This window comes from Crocodylus siamensis, chromosome 3 (assembly GCF_052110815.1).
Source record: "Crocodylus siamensis isolate JL-2025a chromosome 3, ASM5211081v1, whole genome shotgun sequence".
NCBI lineage: Eukaryota > Metazoa > Chordata > Crocodylia > Crocodylidae > Crocodylus > Crocodylus siamensis.
The window spans coordinates 75151053-75173038 of record NC_143397.1 but is presented as its reverse complement, the minus strand read 5'-3'; the positions used below and the strand labels follow the sequence as shown (position 1 = coordinate 75173038).

The window sequence follows — 21986 nt, the reverse complement described above, 5'->3', positions numbered from 1 at the left end:
AGGACACAGTGGATTAAAGCACACACCCCTTTAAAATTCTGGGTCAAGTCACAAAAGTGACTGGCATTCTAATCCTATGCTTTAGCAAACCTAGCACACAACTAACTGTAAAGCAAGATGTTGGATTACCAACAGTCTGGAGAAACAATGTTACCATGAGAAGATGTTGCTACTGTGTTTTTAAATTGGTAAACAGATTTTTGAATACTAGTAGTGTGTGACATTTTAAAATTCTGCCTTCACGCTATTACTATTAGAACTGCTTGTGAAGCCAAAGAGAAAATGACTCATTTGATGGAAGTCGGCTTATTTTTACTTAAGAAAATGAAGAAATTCTATGAATCGCAATTCTCCCTAATTTACAGAGGCAGAACTAATTTACCTCCCTCTATTAGCATTCTACATATTTTGTTTAATTACTTTGAGAGAAGAGTGGATGTTCAAACATCTGTTTTCTGCACATTAGCAATTTTTTACTTGAGGCCATTTATTTAACTTGTTATATAAAATAAACATTACAAAATATTAAAATGCAAATAAAGCTATCTAGATTTCAGCTGATTGAGGAAAAAGCAGACAAATGTTCATTTACTAGTAACTTATTTAATAAAATACCAAATCATATTCTAAATGTTCAAAGACCCTGGAACCAGTATCAGATCTATCTTAGGTATATCCAAGTTCCTTATCTCCATATATGCATACTTAGATAGCAAGTGAATTAGTTGACAATGAAGAGAAAGCAACTCAACTTTCAAACAAAAAAACAGAGATTTGATTAATATGGAGATTTTAGTTCTCAAACTGTTATTTTATTAATAATGTCTTTCCTAGTAGCAATAGAAAGATATAAATATTCCTGTGATCCAGCCATCATTATTCATTTTTTGAGAAACCACTGACAAAAATTTGAAGATTCCAATGTGGGAGTTTATCATGTACTGCTTTCTACCAATTCACAGATTCATAGATGTTAGGGTGGGAAGAGACCGCAACAGATCATCAAGTCCAACCCCCTGCATAGACAGGAAAAAGCGCTGGGTTCAGATGACTCCAGCCAGATGCCCATCCAACCTCCTCATGAAGACCCCCAGGGTAGGGGAGAGCACCACCTCCCTTGGGATCCCATTCCAGACCTTGGCCATTTTAACTGTGAAGAAGTTCCTCCTAATGTCCAGTCAAAATATGCTCTCTGCTAGCTTATGGCCATTATTTCTTGTGACCCCCAGGGGCGCCTTGGTGAGTTGAGCCTCACCAATTCCCTTCTGTGCCCCCATGATGAATTTATAGGCAGCCACAAGGTCACCTCTTAATCTTCTCTTGCAGAGGCTGAAGAGGTCCAGGTGCCTTAGTCTCTCCTCGTAGTGCTTGGCCTGCAAGCCCTTAACCATAAGAGTGGCCCTTCTCTGGACCCTCTCCAGGGTATCCACATCCCTCCTGAAGTGTGCACCCAAAACTGCATGGAGTATTCCAACTGCGGTCTGACCAGTGCCCGATAGAGGGGAAGTATCACCTCCTTGGTTCTGTTTGTCACGCATCTGCTGATGCACGATAAAGTGCAGTTAGCTTTGCTGATGACTTCATCACACTGATGACTCATGTTCATTTTGGAGTCTACTAGAACTCCAAGATCCCTTTCCACTTCGTGCTACCGAGCAGGTCATTTCCTAGGCAGTAGGTGTGCTGGACATTTTTCCTCCCTAGGTGCAGCACTTTGCATTTCTCCTTTTTAAATTGCATTCTATTGTTTTCTGACCATTTGTCTAACCTGTCCTGGTCTGCCTGTAGTTGTTCCCTGCCCTCTGGTGTGTCCACTTCTCCCCACAGTTTTGTATCATCTGCAAACTTGGACAGAGTACAGTTCACTCCCTCATCCAAGTCACTGATGAAGACATTGAAGAGTATCGGTCCAAGGACTGAGACCTGTGGGACCCCACTACCCACCCCCTTCCAGGTCAATACCGATCCATCCACTACCACTCTCTAGGTATGACCCTCTAGCCAATTTGCCACCCACCACCAAGTCACAGCCTCTTAACTTGTTGACCAATATGTAGTGGGATACCATATCAAAGGTCTTCCTGAACTCTAAGTAAATGACATCAATCCCTACTCCTGTGTCAAGGTGTTTTGTAACCTGGTCATAAAAAGAGGTAGATTAGTCAGGCATGATCTACCTGCTACGAACCCGTGCTGGTTTCCCCTCAGCATAATCTTTCCTGCTGGGCTCTCACATATATGAGCCTTAATAATCTTTTCAAAGACTTTGCCAAGGATGGAGGTGAAACTGACTGGCCTATAGTTGCCTGGATCCTCCTTCCTCCCCTTCTTAAAAACAGGGACCACATTGGCCCTTTTCCAGTCCTCCTGGACCTGGCCCATGCAGCACGAGTGCTCAAATATTCTTGCCAGTGGCTGTGCAATGATATCAGCCAGTGCCTTCAGTACCCTCAGATAGAGCTTATCCAGGCATGCTGACTTAAACACATCCAGTCCTTCCAAGTGACTCTGCAACATCTCAGGGTCAATGCTTGGTAGTCTGGCACCCAGCTGTTGCCTCTCTACAATGTGAGACGTGTCTTGTCCCTCATTTAGGAAAACAGAGGCAAAGAACTCATTGAGGAGTTCAGCCTTGTCCTTTCTGTCTACCACCAATTGCTGTGGCCCATTCAGTAGTGGTCCTATTCCACCCTGGGCCTTCCTTTTATTCTCTATATATCTGAAAATTCCACTGGCGGGAATATTTGAACGCTCGTGGCGCACGGGTCAAGTCCCGGAGGACTGGAAAAGGGCCAATGTGGTTCCCATTTTCAAGAAGGGGAGGAAGGAGGACCCGGGCAACTATAGGCCAGTCAGTCTCACCTCCATCCTTGGCAAAATCTTTGAGAAAATCATCAAGGCTCACATTTGCGAGAGCCTGGCAGGACAAATTATGCTGAGGGGAAACCAGCACGGGTTCGTGGCAGGTAGATCGTGCCTGACCAATCTAGTCTCTTTTTATGACCAGGTCACAAAACGCCTCGACGCAGGAGGAGGGGTGGATGTCGTATACTTGGACTTCAGGAAGGCCTTTGACACGGTATCCCACCCCATACTGGTGAACAAGTTAAGGGGCTGTGACTTGGATGACTGCACAGTCCGGTGGGTGGAGAATTGGCTGGAGGGTCGCACCCAGAGAGTTGTGGTGGATGGGTCGGTTTCGACCTGGAAGAGTGTGGGCAGTGGGGTCCCGCAGGGCTCGGTGCTTGGACCGATACTCTTTAATGTCTTCATCAGCGACTTGGACGAGGGGGTGAAATGTACTCTGTCCAAGTTTGCAGATGACACTAAGCTATGGGGCGAAGTGGACACGCCGGAGGGCAGGGAGCAGCTGCAAGCAGACCTGGACAGGTTAGACAAGTGGGCAGAAAACAACAGAATGCAGTTCAACAAGGAGAAATGCAAAGTGCTGCATCTAGGGAGGAAAAATGTCCAGCACACCTACAGCCTAGGAAATGACCTGCTGGGTGGCACGGAAGTGGAAAGGGATCTTGGAGTCCTAGTAGACTCCAAGATGAACATGAGTCGGCAGTGTGATGAAACCATCAGAAAAGCCAATGGCACTTTATCGTGCATCAGCAGATGCATGACAAATAAGTCCAAGGAGGTGATACTTCCCCTCTATCGGGCGCTGGTCAGACCGCAGCTGGAGTACTGCGTGCAATTCTGGGCGCCGCACTTCAAGAAAGATGCGGATAACCTGGAGAGGGTCCAGAGAAGGGCCACTCGTATGGTTAAGGGCCTGCAGGCCAAGCCCTATGAGGAGAGATTAGAGAAACTGGACCTTTTCAGCCTCCGCAAGAGAAGGTTGAGAGGCGACCTGGTGGCTGCCTATAAGTTTGTCAGGGGGGCACAGAAGGGAATTGGTGAGTATTTATTCACCAAGGCGCCCCCGGGGGTTACAAGAAATAATGGCCACAAGCTGGAGGAGAGCAGATTTAGATTAGATATTAGGAGGAACTTCTTCACAGTTCGAGTGGCCAAGCTCTGGAACGGGCTCCCAAGGGAGGTGGTGCTCTCCCCTACCCTGGGGGTATTCAAGAGAAGGTTGGATGTGTATCTAGCTGGGGTAATGTAGGCCCAGCACTCTTTCCTGCTTATGCAGGGGGTCGGACTCGATGATCTATTGAGGTCCCTTCCGACCCTAGCATCTATGAATCTATGAATCTATGAATCTATGAAAAACAATTTTTTGTTATCCTTAACTTGGGATGCCATCCTCAGCTCCATGGTAGCTTTGGCCTAACTGCCTCCCTACAACTGCAAGCTAAGGAGTAATCTCTCCCTGTTTCCACTGCTTATATGCCCCCCTTTTTGCCCTTAGGCTGCTCTGGATTTCTCTGGTCAGCCAAGGAAGCCTCTTGGCCCCTTTTCCCCTGCATCGGAATCATCTCCCTCTGTGCCCGAAGGATCATTTCTATAAGGCACAGCCACCCTTCCTGGGCTCCCATCTCGCCAAATCTCCTACTCTGCAGTGCGTCATGGACTAAACGCCTGAACTTGCTGAAGTCAGCCTTCCTGAAGTCTAGCACTTCCACCCTACTACTCTAGTTACCTTACCCACTCTACGCCTTATGATGAATTCTATTATTTGGTGGTCACTGTCCCCCAGGTGACCACTAAACTGCAGGTCCCCTATCATGTCATCCCCTGTTGCCAATACCAGGTCCAGTAAGGCATTTCCCCTAGTGGGACCATGTACCTCTTGCATCAGGTGGAGGTACTGCGTGAATGGTGGGAATTTGCTGTCTGTGTCTCCTAGCAGATGTCAGGGTAGTTTAGGTCTCCCATGACTACCGCCTCCCTAGTCTTTATGGTCTCTGAGAGCTGCCTCAGGAGTTCCAAATCTAGTTCTTCCCCTTGGTGTGGCGGTTTGTAGCAACCCCTACCACCAAATCCCCTTCTCCTTGACCTCCATGTATCCTAACCCATAATCCTTCTACTTTCTCCTCCTCTGATTCCATTTTGATAAGGGTTGATGTATAACGCTCCTTGACGTAGAGTACAACCCCTCCCCCTCTCTTCCCTAGTCTATCCTTTCTGTATAGCTTATAGCCCTCAATGTTTACTGCCCAGTCTTGGGTAGAGTCCCACCAGGTTTCTGTTAACCCCACTAAGTCGTAAGTGTTCTCTGCAAGCAATATTCAACTTATTCCACGAGTTTCAATACTAAATCTGGTGTCAAATTTTGCGAAGGATGAGAAGGCAGGAAGAAGAGCTAAAGCAAAGTTTATGACGTGTACATAAAGAAAAGGAAAGAAAGTCTGAGAGAGCAAACTACACCCTATTGGACCCATTGATTCAGGTGGATCTCCTCCTACAAGTTATACTTAGGGTGCAATTAACCAAGTAATCACACCTTAAGTTGTGGCCCAGCTACATGTTCAACCAACTAATGGTGTGATAAAACAAGCAATAAGCTAGTCTCGGATTTAGAGCATTGCTAGTGTGTGGGTGTGCCCTACCTGTGGGCAGGACTGCCACTCGTGCATTGGACTCAGCAGCCAAAGAACACATCAATGCATACACCTTGCTCTGTAAAGAATGACTGTCAGTTGATTGATTGTTGATTATTCCACAAAAAATGTGCAATAACTTTGTAACTTGTTCTAATCACGCCATTAACTGAATGTGTGGCCACGCCCTGTGGCTGGGAGCCCCATCAACTGAGGGACTTCCAGTTACAATTGAACACCAGCCACTGCCAGCTCTGCAGTTGACAAGGCTCCCAGTGGTGGTGGCACTGTCACCTGTAGGGCTTGCAGCAGGGGGAATGGTGCCTGCCTCATCCCCGCGCCAATTCCCTTGAGCCTCCATAGCTGTGTGGCTGGAAGCGGAAGCAGTGAGAAAAACACTGCTGCTACTGCAAGCCTCCTGAGCTGTAGGGGTCACAGCTGCAGCAGCATTCCCCTAGGTTTCCCCTGCTGAAAGCCCTGCAGCTGACATTGCCATATGGCTTGTCACAGCAGCAAGAACACTGTTGCTGCTGTGAGCCTCCTGGGATGTGTCCACACATGCAGGCACATGTGCTTGCAGCAGCTCAAATAGGAGCAGCACAATTTTGTACTGGGGATTTTTGCCTTGGCACACGTGCCTGAAAATGCACTTTGATGTGGGGCAAGTTGTGCTACTCTGGACAAACTGACCCTGCCCAGCTCCTTCTGGATCTGCACCCAGGGGGATCTAGAGCCTGGGGCCAGCACCATGCTGACTCCAGCAGTATAAAAAGCTACCCAGCAAGCAACTCAAGGCTACATGCTCTAAGGAGCATCTGGAGCCCAGCCAACTGGTATCTGAGGACACTAGCCTTTCGTGCCACCTGGACTGCTGAAGCAGCCCTGACCTAGAGTTCCCTGCACCCTCTACACAGTGCAGCAGTCTGGCAGTGGAGGCTGCTGCCTGATTATGACCTGCTTCCCCCTGCGACAGCCCCCTCAAAGCTGTGCACCTGCCAGACCACACAGGGAACCACACAGCTGCCTGGGCTGTGGCATGGGCACTGTAGCAGAGGCATCTGAACCTCTGGGCCAGCTACCAGTGGGCCATGGCTGCACAGCTGGCCTTTGTGCGGCAGTGCTGCTATGCATGTCCCCACCCTGCCATCTGGGCAGCTACCGCCTGGAAGATGTTCTCAGTGTGATGGCCTGCTTTGAACTGTTAAAGCATGTCTCCTGGCCCCAAATGGCCAGAAGGTCAGCCACCTAATCCGCCCTTCAGCTGGGGCCAGGGTGGCAGCCCTGAGCAGGCTCCTCTGCCTGGGTACCTGCCACTTGCCTCACTAGCAGCAATCCTGGGGTTCCCTATATAAAAACTGCAAATTCGCTGATAAAATAATCCCAAATCCACTCTTTAAAATACCCCAAAATCCATGTTCTTTCACAATTAAAAAAAAGATCATGATATCTATCTGTTAGATATCTATCTGTAGATATAGATATAAAGAGAGATTCATTGGGCAATGTTTTATTGATATATTTACAATTTTAAAGTAATTTGGAAGCCCACCAGTGTTTCTATCATCATAATAAAATAAATCCTAAATATCGTTATGTTTTGATGTTTGCTTTAGGTTTTCTAATAGAAAAATTAGAGCTCCCCCTGACCCCTTCACTAACCAGGATGTGAAGACAGCTACCCCTGCAGCCACAGCTCCTGCCAGCAGGTCTCAATCTGTCTGGCAGGTCGGCATGACAGGTGTGTGACGGGGGGATGTGAAGTTTGCAGGAGAGGTATGGGAAGGGGTGTGGGGGGATGTGGGGTTTGAGGGGCAGGGGCCTCCACATGCCTGCCCCCTCCACCCTCTGTGGAACACAGGCCCCAGCACTGGCAGCAGCAGCTAGCTGGGTCATGCCTGCAGTGCTGCCTGGCCCATGGCCTGTGTGGGGGAGGGTGGGCCAGACCCGTTCTCCATGGCACAGCCCTGCGGCCACACATTGCCACCTAACCCTCACAGAGAACGGAACAGTCCTGGTGTAGCCCAGCCAGCTAGCGCACACCTTTGGACAAGAGCCACGGGTCCTAAAGCCGCGTGTCCCGGTCCTGTCCAAAGGTGCGCTAATGTAGTGTTTCCCAAGCAGTGTGCAGCCAGAAATGAACAGGTGTGCTACAGAATTTTGCCATGGCAATGGGCTACAATCAGCTACAATAGATATGAGGATAGGGAATGCCTTAACAGGTGTGCCGTGGCAAATTTTTATTAATGTAAGTGGGAACTACTTCAAAGTAGTGTGCTGTGCCAGGCCAGGTTGGGTTGGGCTGGGCCCGTTCTCTCTGCACAGACTGCTGGGCAGGCAGTGCTGCAGCATGCACAGCACAGCTGGCTACTGCTGCTAGTACTGGGAGCTGTGCGCCACACGGGGTGGGTGTGGGGGCATGTGGCAGCCCCCTTTTAAAACCGCCCACAAACCCCACATCTCCACCACTCCCCACACGCTCCCCACACACCTTCCACCCACAAACCCAACCAGAAACCACACAGCCCTCCAACCCCCAGTCCTTGCTTATCTGGGACAGCGCCCAGGGCCCGGTCATGCTGCAGCCTTGCCCTGCTTCCATTTGCCCTGCACACTAAGGGCACGTGCTAGGGCAACAGAAGCACAACAGAGACAGTCTGGCTGGATACCAAAGCGTCTCTCTAGAGGACCTACCTCTGGGTTGCCTCAGGGCATGGTCCTGGACTGTGCCTTGCCCCACTTTTTTTCCGCAGGTCTTTTTTTGATACCTGGAATATTTTTTTGTTCTCAGCATGCTTCTTGCAGCATCTCAAAGTGCTTTGAGATGCCACAATAGGCACGTGCGCGCTCATCTGGATGTGCCCATCAGGTGCAAGGTTTGCAGTGGGGGCAGCATGATGGAATCCTGTCCCTGCTGTGAGCCCCACAGCCACTGTTGCTGCAGGGCTCGCAGCAATGGCGATGGGAAGAACACGGCTCCCCCCTTTTGAGGTTCCTGAGAATGCTGGAGGAATGCTGCCACCACTACAAGCCTCACACCTTCAGAGGCTCACAGCAGGAGCAGCGTTCTCTCCATGTGGCATGGAAGGAAGTACAATTGTATGGATCACACATTAGATCCCATTGCACCTTTACCTGCATATGTAGAGAGGTCCTTGCCTTCAGTTTTCCCAGTATTTAATATAGTATTTCATAAGAATAGACTTTATCATTGTAAACAACTTATTTCAAATCAATCCTTTCACTGCTGTGGGGTTAAGAGATGAAAGGGGAATGGGACTGGGCAAAGAAGGTAGGAAATGGATTTAGTTAGCATGGGAGACACATGCATGCTTGTACTACATGGAGAAATAAACTAAAGGAGTGAGAAGTTCAAAAGAAAAACGAGCCAGAATATCAGTGAGCCACCAATGAGACTAGGAGTGGAGCTGAAATGGGATAGAGTCATAAACCAAAAGACGAAACCAGAAGAGGTAAGGAGACAAGAAATTTCTGTATTTCTAATGGTTTTGAAGGTAATGCAGTTACATTTTGCCAGTATGAAATACAATTATTTCACACATGGGGAACAATTCTAACTGCTTTTGATATTATAAGGACTTGTTCTCCCCTCTTCCCAGCCGTTACAAAAAATGGTGATTCCTATGTTAATTTTCTATTTTCTGTTTTTCTTGAAGCTTCAGTATTTAATTCTAAGGGCTACTTTACCACCCCATTATAATGTGGGTCAAGTTTCAGGCTTGAAGTGTGACATTCTTTCTATCATTTTACACTTGGATGGATTTTAAATTCCTGTTGTTAGTGTGGCCACATTTTACACGAGTTTGTCACTTCTAGAAATTCCCCTGACGTCTTTCTCAGCTGAAAAAAAAATGATGTTGTTTCCCCCACTCCCCTGATTTTACATCAATTCCATTAATACAGATCTCCCTTCTGGTCTTTAAAGTGAAAAAAGAATAATTTAGGAGATAATGAAGATCCACACAGATTCACTAATTTTCATGTCTATTCACATTTTCTTTCCATGAAAAGAATGGAACAGCTGCCAGAGTAGTATAAATGACCATCCAGCCTAATAAAGAGTCCTGCCACTCAATGAAGAATGTGTCTACCCTACTTGTCTTCTTTTTCAGAAGATCTAGCTTATTGTTAATGGAAGAAGGAAAGAGGCCACTCTCTTGATATTTTCTTCTGAAGATTATCTGTAGAAAATATTTTGGTTTGTGGTTTGTTTTGCATTCTTCTGAAGATGAGTCTTCTTGTCCAGCTAGATATTTCACTTTCCTTAGGCACAAGGGAACAAATACATCCAATGGCTGTACAGTTGTCACTTCATGTTAACACAGAGTTTGTTTTAGAAGTGTTGAAAACATTTTATGGGGATTTCGTATGACTCTGAGCTCATCTGCGGATACTGTGACGCTTCTGGGAAGATCATCTGCTCTGATATGTAGTGGCCCATATAAACTCAGTACAATTGACAAGTGTATGATGATTTGAGGTTAACCTGGTTCTAGTCATTTTCTAGCTGATAACATTTATAGGAGCCAAACACTTTATAAATGGTCAAAGTTTATGGATGAGTGTTCTGGTAACTAATTTGCATTTTCTTAGTGATCTCAGACATAAGAAAGGTTTCATGAAAAAGGCAGCTTATTCTAATGATTTTATATAATAATTTACTTCAGGATTTGTCAAACATCAATATTTTCCAGGTTAGAAAAAGATCTTTGTCTAGAGAATAGGCCTGGATCCTTGCTTTTGAGAAAACAAAGCATATGAAGTGCCATGCAGAACCTGAACCATAGATTTTGTCCTTATTAATCACAATTTTGTAATTCTAAATACCCAGAGGCAGAACTATTAATTCATTCATTGTTTTTCCTGTATAGTACTCACCACTCTGGTATCTGAGTGCATTACAAGTATTAACTAGTTTATCTTACATCAATTCCATGAAGGCACAGAAATTAAAAAATCGGCCATTGGTATCGGCTCAAAAAATCTCTATTGTTGCACCCCTAATAAAGTTCCGCTAATTCTGGGTATCCAATTTGAGACATGAGACAACAGAGTATTTAAGCATCACACTGTACTTCACACATTCACAGAAGAGTTGCACAGACTTCAGCTGCAGTTTCAAATATACAAGCATGTCATACATTAATACAAATGTATTAAAAACAAATAATGCATTCCTCTTTATAACAGCCTGGATCAATTAGTCAGCAGTTAACAAACCACCCCCCTAAGGGGCCTCAGCTGGCTCAGTCAATAAGCCAATAATAAAGGGAAATTGACTGGCTGACCAGAAGTAAAGAGGCAGAAAGAGGAAGTGAGGGAAGGAAGACCTGGAGACAGTAATGGTCTAGTGGAGAGCGAGGACTCCTCCAAGGAAGAAGAAAGGTTCCAGGGAGAGATCTAACCCAAGCCTGTGGGTGTTCATTCTGGATTGTTTTACATTTTCTGTTGAGCTCTATGGTGCAGATTAACCCAGGGATTTAAAGCTTGTGTTGCAGGGCCCAGAAAAAGACTGTTACTGGGATTGATTTTAAGACATGTTTATTTTGGATTGTTTATGCTTTCAGCTGAGCCCCATGGAGCAGAAGAACCCAGGGCATCAAAGCCTGTATTGTTTCCCACTGGGCCCAGAGATCGACTCTGTTGCTGGGACCACATTAAGGGAGTGGTTTTTAAAGGGTTCAAGGGCTGATTTCAGCCTGGAGGGAGCTAGGCTAACCTGAACCCTGAGACACTCATTAGCTTCTATTTTAGAAAAAGCTGAAGAACTATGACTGAAGCTTTAGAAAAAAAATTGGCTAAAGTAGATATCTGGCATGTAAAATTCAGCCAAGATAGGTAAGAGTTTGGTAAAATTATAAGGAACTAAAAATAACAGACTCTTATGATAGGAAGTGTTGGGCAACTTCAACAATAGGTGGAATTATCAGCCCAACATATCTCATCTGAAAGACACTGCTTTACTTGGTAAATTTTGGACCCAGAAAAACAACCTCCCAATAATGTCCTATGGAATCTCCCCAAAAGAGCAAACATATCTCTGTTTCCAGCCTGAAGCCCACTGACACAGCAGAAATACTTCCTGTTTAACAGCACTGTGGAAAATGACAAATCTAAAAACACGAACATAATTACAGCACACTTATTCACTGGTAAGAGAAGTCCAACAAACAAAAGATTTTGGTGCCATACTTAAGCCAAAGGTATGAACTCAACCTGTGAGGGATTTTGGAGATCCTATTGAAGACACTGTTAGGAGTTTCATCACCACTTCCATAATAATCATAACCAATAACACAAAATACAAAACCAGACAATAGTCTGGATTGTCAATTTCAAATGACTGCTTCTTGTCCAAGGGTTGCACCAAAGCTTTCTAAAGAACAGAAGCCCCCCAGTATCTTTAACACAGATACTAAATTTCTCCATTAGAAATGGACCTAGCAATTCACCAGCCAGAAAGAAAAATGGTCCAAAGACATGGCACAAACTTCTCACAGCACTTTCAGCGACATTAGCTAAATCACAACTAGGCAATTTGCTCAAAATATTGCTCTTTCCCCAGTATCAGGTTACTGGTTCAGTGATTATCTAAAAAATGTGACCTTAAAATAGGTCTCAAACATCATTATTAATAACCTTTTATTCCTTCTATCCAGCCTGAATCCTGAATAGGGTCAACCAAGAGTCCATCCCAATGGAAAATGTGTTAAAGGAAAATAGCTACTTTTATACAACTGAAGTGAACCAAAAATGTTGAGTGCAAAAAAAAGTCATACATACATCACAGTTTCAGTCTTCAGTAACTTCACACAACCAACTGACAAGCATCAAAAAAGGTACAGTATTGGATCATTAATTAAATTACCATTTTTGTTATACTAATAGTTAAAATGTACCACACCCCTACACAAATGCAGTCAGCTTTCAGAGGAGAGATGAATTCCCAATTACAAACCCGCTCAGTATTGGCTGACTTAAGGCAGGTACCCATTAAAAACATAACATATTAAATCGTTTCCTTTAAGAAATCAGGAGCACTTTTCCCTAATTTTGAACATGAAGTACTCTTTAAAACCACATTAATAATCTTAAACGAAAAAAATGAAGTTACTAGAAAACTAAACAATAAGGCAGTATTATAGACACCAAGATACTTGTTAGTGGCTGGCTCATCTACAGTAGTGTATAAGAAGCAAATTCATACCTGCACCTGGAATGATTGCTAACTTTGTTTCAACAAGACCCATTTTAGCAGAAGAAGCTACAAGAGAGCATAAAATATAATCAGTTCTTGGTACTATATTAATTTTAAGAAGTGTATACAATGAAAAGTGATTAAGAGCTTGGTAATTTATTAAATACAACTTTCAAACAAATAATCACTTAAAGACATTTGCCTTTGAAAAAACAAACGGACCAAATTGATCTACACTTAAAAGACCTAGCTATTATTGTCACAACAAGCTCTGTACTGCATTAATTTTCACAAAGGAAGATTGCACATGCACGTAAGTTATTAGACCCAATAATGCAAACAATTATTTGCAGAATTAGAATAATTAAAAAGAAAGAGGCAAAGATTATTTAACAACTTGAAATGGGGATATAAAGTCTGTCTCTGATGATTATGACTTCTCTGGCTGACTGAATACTCTCTCAGGGTCAAACAACTTAATATTTTCTGAGTTACTGGCAACTGCTCAAGACTGAGTTTCCATTTACTTTCCAACAAATGCTTTTACAGTTCTGACAGCTGGATAGGTCAAGGTTCCCCTCTTCATGTGCTGCTGTCGCTTTTGTTTTATAACAGCTTAATTGCTTGTTTCATAATACATTCACAAACAAGTTTGGCCTATTTCCTGCAACCTGTTTGTATAGCAACCAATATGGAAAATAAAAAACTTCAAACTTTGATGACAGGACAATTTTAATTACGAAAATTTTCTCAGTCTCTGCCCTACCCTTCTGGGATCACTGCTAGTGATAAAGTGAAGATTGTAAGAATATATTAAAACAGGCAACAAAAGCACCCATGCTATCAGTAGTAAATGGTATGAAATTAAACATCAGCAATTATTATTTCACTCAAGTTTCTGCTAAATCACATAGAAATAATTGAGCATAAGGAATGTCTGAATATAAAATCAAGGCAAGGATTAGTCAAGGCTACTATAATGTTAATAATCTTGTGTTCATTTTAATGGGATTCAGCCTTACCTGCCACTCTTATGTCACAGGCTAAAGCCAGTTCTAGGCCACCACCTAATGCTATCCCATCTAGTGCAGCAATAGTCGGTACTGGAAGATTTGCTGAAAGAAAAAGTACCAGTTAACACCTGCTCAAAGAAAATTTGTTAATCATCCTGTATTCTATTCTGTTCAACTTACTTTTTCCCTTAGTCTGACTGTATATGTCGTGTTCAACAACAATACAGACATTAAAATGATTTTTTGGCATCCCTGTTCAATGAAAACATAACCCTTCAATCATGATGTAGCCAAAATGTTTTACAAGTCCTTTCCTCCAGCTGCTGCTCAGTTCTCACCTAAATTTAGATTTTAAATTCTAAAAGCATGCCCATGGCATTAAGAGAAATAACAGAATAAGAACATTTAAAAATCAACATATACAGATGTACCAGCCTGCAGCTGAAACAAGCTTTTATCATAATTAATAGTAACTGTAACCAGGATGCAGCTGAGACCCATATTCATCTGACTACTGCCAAGTATAGTGATTCCATATCATTATATGCCATTTCCACTATACTTCGCAAGTGGAAACAGCTAAGTGGGGTAGGAGGTGAAGGAGGTCATCAATCTAATATTACTTTTTTCAGACATATGCAACAGGATGTAAAGTCAGAGACATAAGCAAATATAACATCATTTGTATTTCATTTATTATCAGGAGTCTTGTTTTATTAAATCATATTAAACATTAAAGTACCAGTATACACATTCATCCTCATCCTAACTGATTTTATACATTTTTCCTGCCATGCCTACAATGAACACTGAATAAAGATTACAGGAGAACACTATTTCAAAAATCTGCAAATGTCTTCAGCATGCAGATAGTTAAGACTACCACCCTCTTCCAATCACAGTAACTATCCTGACCAAATTACCTCCTCTTAATGAATGCATGATACATCTGAGGCAAATACAACATTTGGTTACAAAGAAAGTAAGTAATATGACACTATTGTATGTGTTTTTAAGCCTCTTTAATATTTAATAACAACAAACAGAAAGAAGTGAAAAATGTGGGCAACTAGTTCTTAGCAGACCCCCAACAACCAGTCCATGGATCACCAGCTATTCAGAACCAAGAGTCTGGAAAACACTGCACTACTGCTCACATAGGCTGACATCAAGGAAGTTGCATTCAAAATGCATTTCCTTTTAAAAATAAAATTTGATTTTTTTATAATCAGGATGTTTATTTTAAATCATTATTTTTATTTCAAAATTAAATTTTAAATAACAGCCTATATTAAGATTTTAGTCTACTGTATTATAAGAATCACTTAAAATTAAATAAAAACAGTACTGAAGCAGTATACATTTGCTACCAAAATCTGAAATAACCTAGTCTGCTGAAAGAAAAAGTCAGGTTTTCATAGCAGCAGCCTATTTTGCAGGTGCAAAGATTTTTTTTTTCCATTTTATTTTTTTAATTCAGTGATTAGTTCATTCAAAGTTGAGGAACTTATTCACAGCTGAAAAGCAGAAAAACTTACTTTCCATTTGTAGTTTATGAATCAAAATGAGGTATGCAAGAATGAGATTTACTACTAACAAAATCTTAAAGGATATTGTGAGCAAGAAATGATCAGGTCAGCGCACTAACTGCAAAAACTTTTCGTTTGTTTGTTCAATAAATCAGTTCATTTTAAAGGCAAAACATGTTTTGATAAACTGACATTTTTCCTTCTGGGCATGATGAGGTAATTTGAATTAGCTTAAAAACGTGAAAATGGTATTTTGTTCTTTTTAACTGAATTGTAATTTCCATCCAAAAACAGCTGGACACAAATCATATTGCCATTTTCTAATCTCATAGGAATGTTAAAATTAAGAATCTGAATAAATGTTCAGCTGTATACCCACATAAATAAATGTGTAGAGATATACTCATATCATCCTGGTTTGCAAAAGCATAGTATTAATTTAGTATAAAGGTTATATTTAGCTGCAAATCAATGTGCTTTTATGATTATCAACCAATGAAAATTAAGCTTTTTTTAGGAAAATAACTAAAAAATAAAAATGCAAGCAGAATTAAAATTGATTATTTAAATTAAAGGTTTCCTGCTTGCTCATTTAAATGATGATTAAAACTGGTTATTTAAATTAGTTCATCCTGGTTCCAATAAAGAAAATTGAAACTTGTCTGTTATTTCAAATTCCAGAATTAATTATAGGGCCTGCCATTACACAAGGCATCTAACAGAAAGGACAGTAGTTCTCAATCTTTTTAGACTCAAGGCACTCCTTGGAAAATGTCAGGCCTTTGTATTCACTCAATTGTTGACTACAAAAAAATAACACAGCAATTCTTCTGTTGCAAAGAACTCAGATACATCACAACAGGTCAAACTCTTTATAATACCATGAATTCCTATTTGAAATCTCTGGGTTAATCTTGTGAATCAGGTTTGAGTACCTAACAGTGCTAACACTGCATGGCACCGCACAGTACCCTTGAAATGATCTCAACGTACCCTGGTTGAGAATCACAGAGATAGGATATAGGTAGTAAAGATCAGGAGCCAGGCCTGCCTCATTCCTCTCTTGATCCATCTCAGGGTAGCATTTGAAAGCAGTAAAGTCAGTAAACTTCCATGGGAGTCAGGACAGGGAATCATAATAGTGTCCTATAAGCCATGGAATGACAATCATGCTTTAAAAGCTAAAACTAAGCACAAAGGAGATCCTAAAATATAGGTAACTAAAAACTACTCTTGAATGCTGAAAACATAAGCTACGAACAGAAGTTGCCAAGTTACAATGGATCAGCATCAGTGGGACATGTCCTGCCACAGCTGATCTGTTTTACTGCGTGAAACAGAGACCTCCCCATGTCCCATACCGGGCCCAATGTAAGACAAAGGGTGGCATGTTCCCTTTGCCAGGGGATTCCCCACCTCCCTCCCCTCCTTATGCCTTCTTGCCAGGATCCAGGCTGGGTCCCTCTAAAAAAATAAAAATAAGGGTAAGTGTGGAACAGGTGCTAACATGGAAGCACGAGGCACCAGGAATCCCCTGGCTCCTGCTCTTCCCAGTACCTCTCAGGGGCCCATCTCTTGAAGCAGGAAAGTTTGGGGTTCCTTGCTTAAGGCATGAAAAAGGATATGGACATCTGCTTGCTTCACCTTTTTAAAGGCAGCATTAAAAGCAAGGAAAAGTGTCATCTGTTTCCACCCAGGGAACCTGGTTTTCTCTGATAAAAAAAAATCTCCAATTTTTTAATTAAAAAAAGTAACCCAAAATCCACATTCTTCTGCAATTACAATAAAACCCCACATCAATATATAGATATAGATTTATATCTGTATCGGTCTATATCTATAATCACAGAAAAATGTGGATTTGGGTTACTTTTTTTAATTAAAAAATTGGGTTTGGTTTTGTTTTGTTTAATCAGAGAAAACCCTGGTTATCAGTAACTGTTGCTAGTTTCTCGATTGGAACAATAGGAACAGCAGTCACACTGAGAAAAATACTCTGCTTACTACTTAAATAATGCTAGCAACACTCAAAGGCAGGTTGCCTCATTCAGTGAGGAAGCAGATTAGTAGTTCAGAATTTTAGCTCTAGTATAATTCAAATACATTTTTTTCATACAGAAATGAAGACCATGCAATAGAAACTGCTTCTCAGGAGCTACAGTTAAGCTAAAATTTGAAATGCAGGAAAAACACAGGTTTTTCTTTGCTGTATGTTAGCTTGCTATGTCATTACTGCTGTACTTCCAAAGGATTCCAATTCTAAAGGGTCAATTGCTTGCAGGCTATGAGTAACATTTGAAAGGCAGTCTTTGAGTTTTCCATAGCAGCTCTGCACTATTGACATGTTAGCAAAATAGCTGGAGAAATTCAGCCCCTTAACATCCCTTTATGAAACTGGGAAACAGAGCAAAAATTAAAAAGTAAATTGCTCTGGATAAAATAAATTGAGTTCCAAAGTTATTAAAAGTTAACACCAAGGGTAAAATCTCTTGGCCTATTAAGCATTCTGTGACTCACAAAAGCTTCTCTTCCATGTTTATCTTCTTTTTTAATATCTTATGCATAAAAAAATCCAGCTTCAAGAAAATTCTGATCATACATTTGAAAATCAAGTCCCACAGATTCAATTGGGTTGGATGCGCTTAAATTTGCAAGATGCTAAATTGAGCAGATCGACACGTCAGTCTCAACAGTGATTTTACATAGAAAGACTCACTTGCCAAAATGATGACAGTCAAAATCTATTTAAAGGCTCTTCCAACAGCTTGATAGTTTTATTCCAGAACATTCCGCAGTTTTTAGTCACTCTGGGATGGATGGTTTTAACAGACTGTAAACACAGGCACACTACACTACACCAAGTTACATTTTGCTGGTTACTGGGAACAGACTTTAAATGTCGTTACAGTAAAAGTAAAAGCATTCTACTAGCCGGAATACTCTATTAACCAGAATTTCCGGCTGCCAGGCTGAACTCAGCGCGGGCAAAAGCGCACGCATGGCAGCTGCTGCCACCCACCACCCTGTACTGCCGCCACTCTGCATGCGGCCGTCACCACCCCTCCTCTGCTCCGCAGGGATTTTCAAAAAGGTTGAAAACCTCTGCCTCAGATAACCACAATTTTTAGATGCCCAGCACCCCCCATTCCCCACTCATAACACAGCTTTTACTACAGTATTTATCAGCGAGCTGCAAGATGAAAGGTCTACTGCTGGAATTAAAAATGTGCTTAGGCTAAGCAGGTAAATGAGCAACATCTTAAAAATTAAAAATGGTGTAAAACAGAGGAGTAAAATATGTATGACTGTACAGAGGTGGAATTTGCTTTTAGGAGGGAAAAAGCAGAGGGAGAAAACCCCTACATAAAGAAAAACATTAAAATGTATACAAAACAAAGGGTTGTGCCAAACTATTGTAATACTGAAGCAGAATAAGGAATAAGGAAGGTCACACTCTTTTCTAACCAATTATTTCACATTTCAAATGCATCATAAGGAACAAAGCAAGACAGGCAAGTAACTTCAGTCACCTGAGAAATGCCATAATTCACCGAAAACACCATTCAATTAAAATATTATTTTTTTAAATAGAACTTTCTAAAGAGAAAGTTGACAGGAAAAGCCTTTGCATTTATTTTGACTACCAACAAGGATAAAACACTTCAAAAAGGTAAAACAAACAAAGGCACAATTTAAGAAATTAGGTAACTACTTCCCACAGCCAACCAAAGCAGTGCAAAAGCTTTTCCCAAAATGTTATCAGCCCTATTTTAGGGGTTTGCAGCATGTTGCTAATGATTTCTTTGCTTTACTGTACTGATACGGCATGCATAGCCTCATTGGAAAGCCCATGTTATGCTGTAATTGTGTGAGCTCGATGCCGAATTATATAAGGACTGAATTAAGCACAGGCTCAGACCTGTTCAATTTAAAACTTTTATTGTTTCACAAAGTCATAAACCAAAGGAGGTCTGTTGGTTCACGAGGTTCCCAAATCAAGCCCTTGCTCTCTAACCCGGAGGCTAGGTGCGGCTGCCTGATCCAGTAGTCTCAGAACTGGTCAACAGCTCATTTAAAAGGAGTCCCTTATCTTTTTTTAGACAAAAGATACAAAACTGTCCCCATGGTGGAAGTGAGGCATCTAACATAACTTTACTATTAGTTATATATGATAACACTTATACATATGCATTTCTAATTCTTACTTCTATTGGTTATTTAGCTAACTTATCTATATTATAATATCAGGTGATACGCTTTGTATTATAATCATTATGCTTCTTATGTTAATTCTTAATGACCTTTATATTTCTTATGCTAATTTTCTATAACCTAAATACATTATTCATCTATATGTTTTGCTGGGTTTTGCAGGGTTAAAATGTCAAAACTGACATAATATGCGGTTGTTTTTTCGTCATTGCAGTTTAGCCATGCAGTTTCCTATTCTTAACAATGTAAGCGGCATGTCTGCTATTTTTATCATTGTTCAAAGGTCAGAAGTTCAGTATTTTCATCTAAGGGTCAGAAAGTGATTACCAGAATGTCAATCGCTGACTCCTCAACCTCCTTGAAGCATTCTGGGAGTTTTAGCGCATTGTTTTTAATACTAGGCCTTGCTTAGCATAAGCACTCTCTCACAGTAATGATGTTACTATTGTCACTGTATAGTTCACAGGTGGAAAATTATTTTGGCTAGAGGAATACCTAATGAGTTTTGGTGAGCTGTGGATGGCCACAAGGGTAGCCCCACCCTTTGACAGGTGCCCCGCCTCCTGGGCACCATCTTGGGACCGGAATTCCTCTCCCTAACTCCTGATTTTCCAGGAGAAGTCCCTCCCCTTGCCCCCAAAAGTACTCCTTTTGTATGAATGCTCTAAGGTGTCTCAGGAGGGTCAAGGTATAGCTAGATGAGAAGGTAAGAAACTTTGCTTGTTTTGCTCTTCTGTCTCCAAGTCTATATCAGCTTGGCTTATGTAATTCTTTTGTCCCACGTAATAAATCCTTTTGTTGTTTGTCTCCTTACTGACTGCCGCAGGAAAATATGATTTCTGTGCAAGTGATACTCCAGACTTACCTTTTCCATAGGAAGGGGGACCTATAATTGCTTTTATAAGCAAATGAGGTGGCCATCTGGGGCTGCTGATGGAGTTGAGGCTTGCTGAGGTAGGGAGCTATCCCTGGGAAACGTCGGTCTGTACCTTGGGGCAAGTGGCAGTAGCAGGGAGAAACTCAGGGCTCTCAGGGTTCACTGTAAATGGGTTTGTTAAACAGAATTTTAAAAAGACACGTTATAAAACTGGAGATTGTTATCAAAGGATTGCTTTGTTCGTTGCAAGTAAACTCTTTGGGGCAGAAAACATCAGCTTCTGTATTCCCATTCACCGCTTAAGGAAAAGGACTCTCAATCAGGTTGACACTGTGCTGCCATAGTATTGATATTTAATAACATGCAAAAGAAGAGTCATAAAGCAGGAAATAGAAAAAGCTGAATAAAGAATAAGTACACTATTGATATTTCAGTAAAATAACTGGATCAATAACAGAATATGTTTATCTGTAGCTAAGAATTTGGAAGGTGACAGCAAGAACTGTGGTTAGCTAAGAAATGTAGAGCAAACATGAATGGGGACAACACATGGAGTGTACTTGTAAGCATGTTCCCCTGAATGCTAGGTTCTTTCCTGATTTTCCTGGAGATCCCACCCCAGAGTCTCTTCCTAACACCCACACTGCTCCCCTTCAATGAGAGAGGAGGATATGCGAGAGAAAAGTTTTTACTATGCTGAAGAGGAATCTAGAATAGAAGCAAGTTTCTTCTAAGGGATGGCTTTTCTGTCAGGAGTGCTTTGTGTGTATTAGGGTCTCTGACTAGGGGGTTCATTGCATACAAATCTCCTTTACATACCAAGGTATCACAAGGTAAAAATACCAGAGATTTACTGCACAACAAATGTTCCTCTTCAATTTCCCATATGCATGCCCTGACTCAGAGAAGTGAAAGGTATTCTATGGTAAAGAGGCCCATGCCACTGCAGGTTAGTTTTAGTTACCTTGGGATAAGATTGTGCATTTAGACATCTATGGGTCATTAACTGATAAGCAGTAAATCCCTATCCACTTTAACCACGTGGTAACTTGTTCACATGCCCATGAACCTTATATTAACAAAGATGTAAGGTAAGTGTTTTGACACCCTAACAACGTCTCTATAGCCTTTTTGCACCAGAAAATTTTACTTGTTTACCCACAGTTTACCCATTATTTACATATGGTTAAATAGGTGCAACTCCCTTTGTTAACACAATTTTACTGGTATAAAATTGATTACATCACTATAGCTCATCTCCATAAATCTAATAAGAAAGTAAAAATTAAAAAGTAAACACATATTTGTTCACAAGCTCTAAGTCCATTTAGAATTCAGTGGAACCACACTGTGTGTGGAATACATGTTCAACACAAAAATAATTTCTCATATAGATAAGGTTTTAAGGACCATAGCAAGACATTGTCTTGATTTCCGTTTTTCTGAATGAATCTAGTGAGAAGTGACATGTTTGTACTACAGTAATTGAGATTCACTGATAGATGGTACAGAGTTTATAGTGGTAATAGCCTGGCAGAGGAACAATTATCAAGTCAATAAAATGCAAATTAAAAATGAATATACAGGTCAAGAAGAAGAATAAACTAATTTACACACAGACTGTCAAAGACTTAAATTATTCTA

The 21986-nt window shown here is 41.5% G+C and overlaps 1 protein-coding gene across 1 annotated transcript in view; it reads right to left on the bottom strand.

Moving 5' to 3' along the window:
- Positions 1-21986, bottom strand: part of AUH (AU RNA binding methylglutaconyl-CoA hydratase) — a 184521-nt gene that overhangs the window by 82928 nt on the left and 79607 nt on the right. The window contains exons 5-6 of the mRNA XM_090038527.1: positions 13734-13826; positions 12721-12777 (exon numbers count right to left, since the gene is read on the bottom strand). Coding sequence (XP_089894653.1) covers positions 12721-12777; positions 13734-13826 — 150 coding nt within the window. The remainder of the gene's footprint in view (positions 1-12720; positions 12778-13733; positions 13827-21986) is intronic.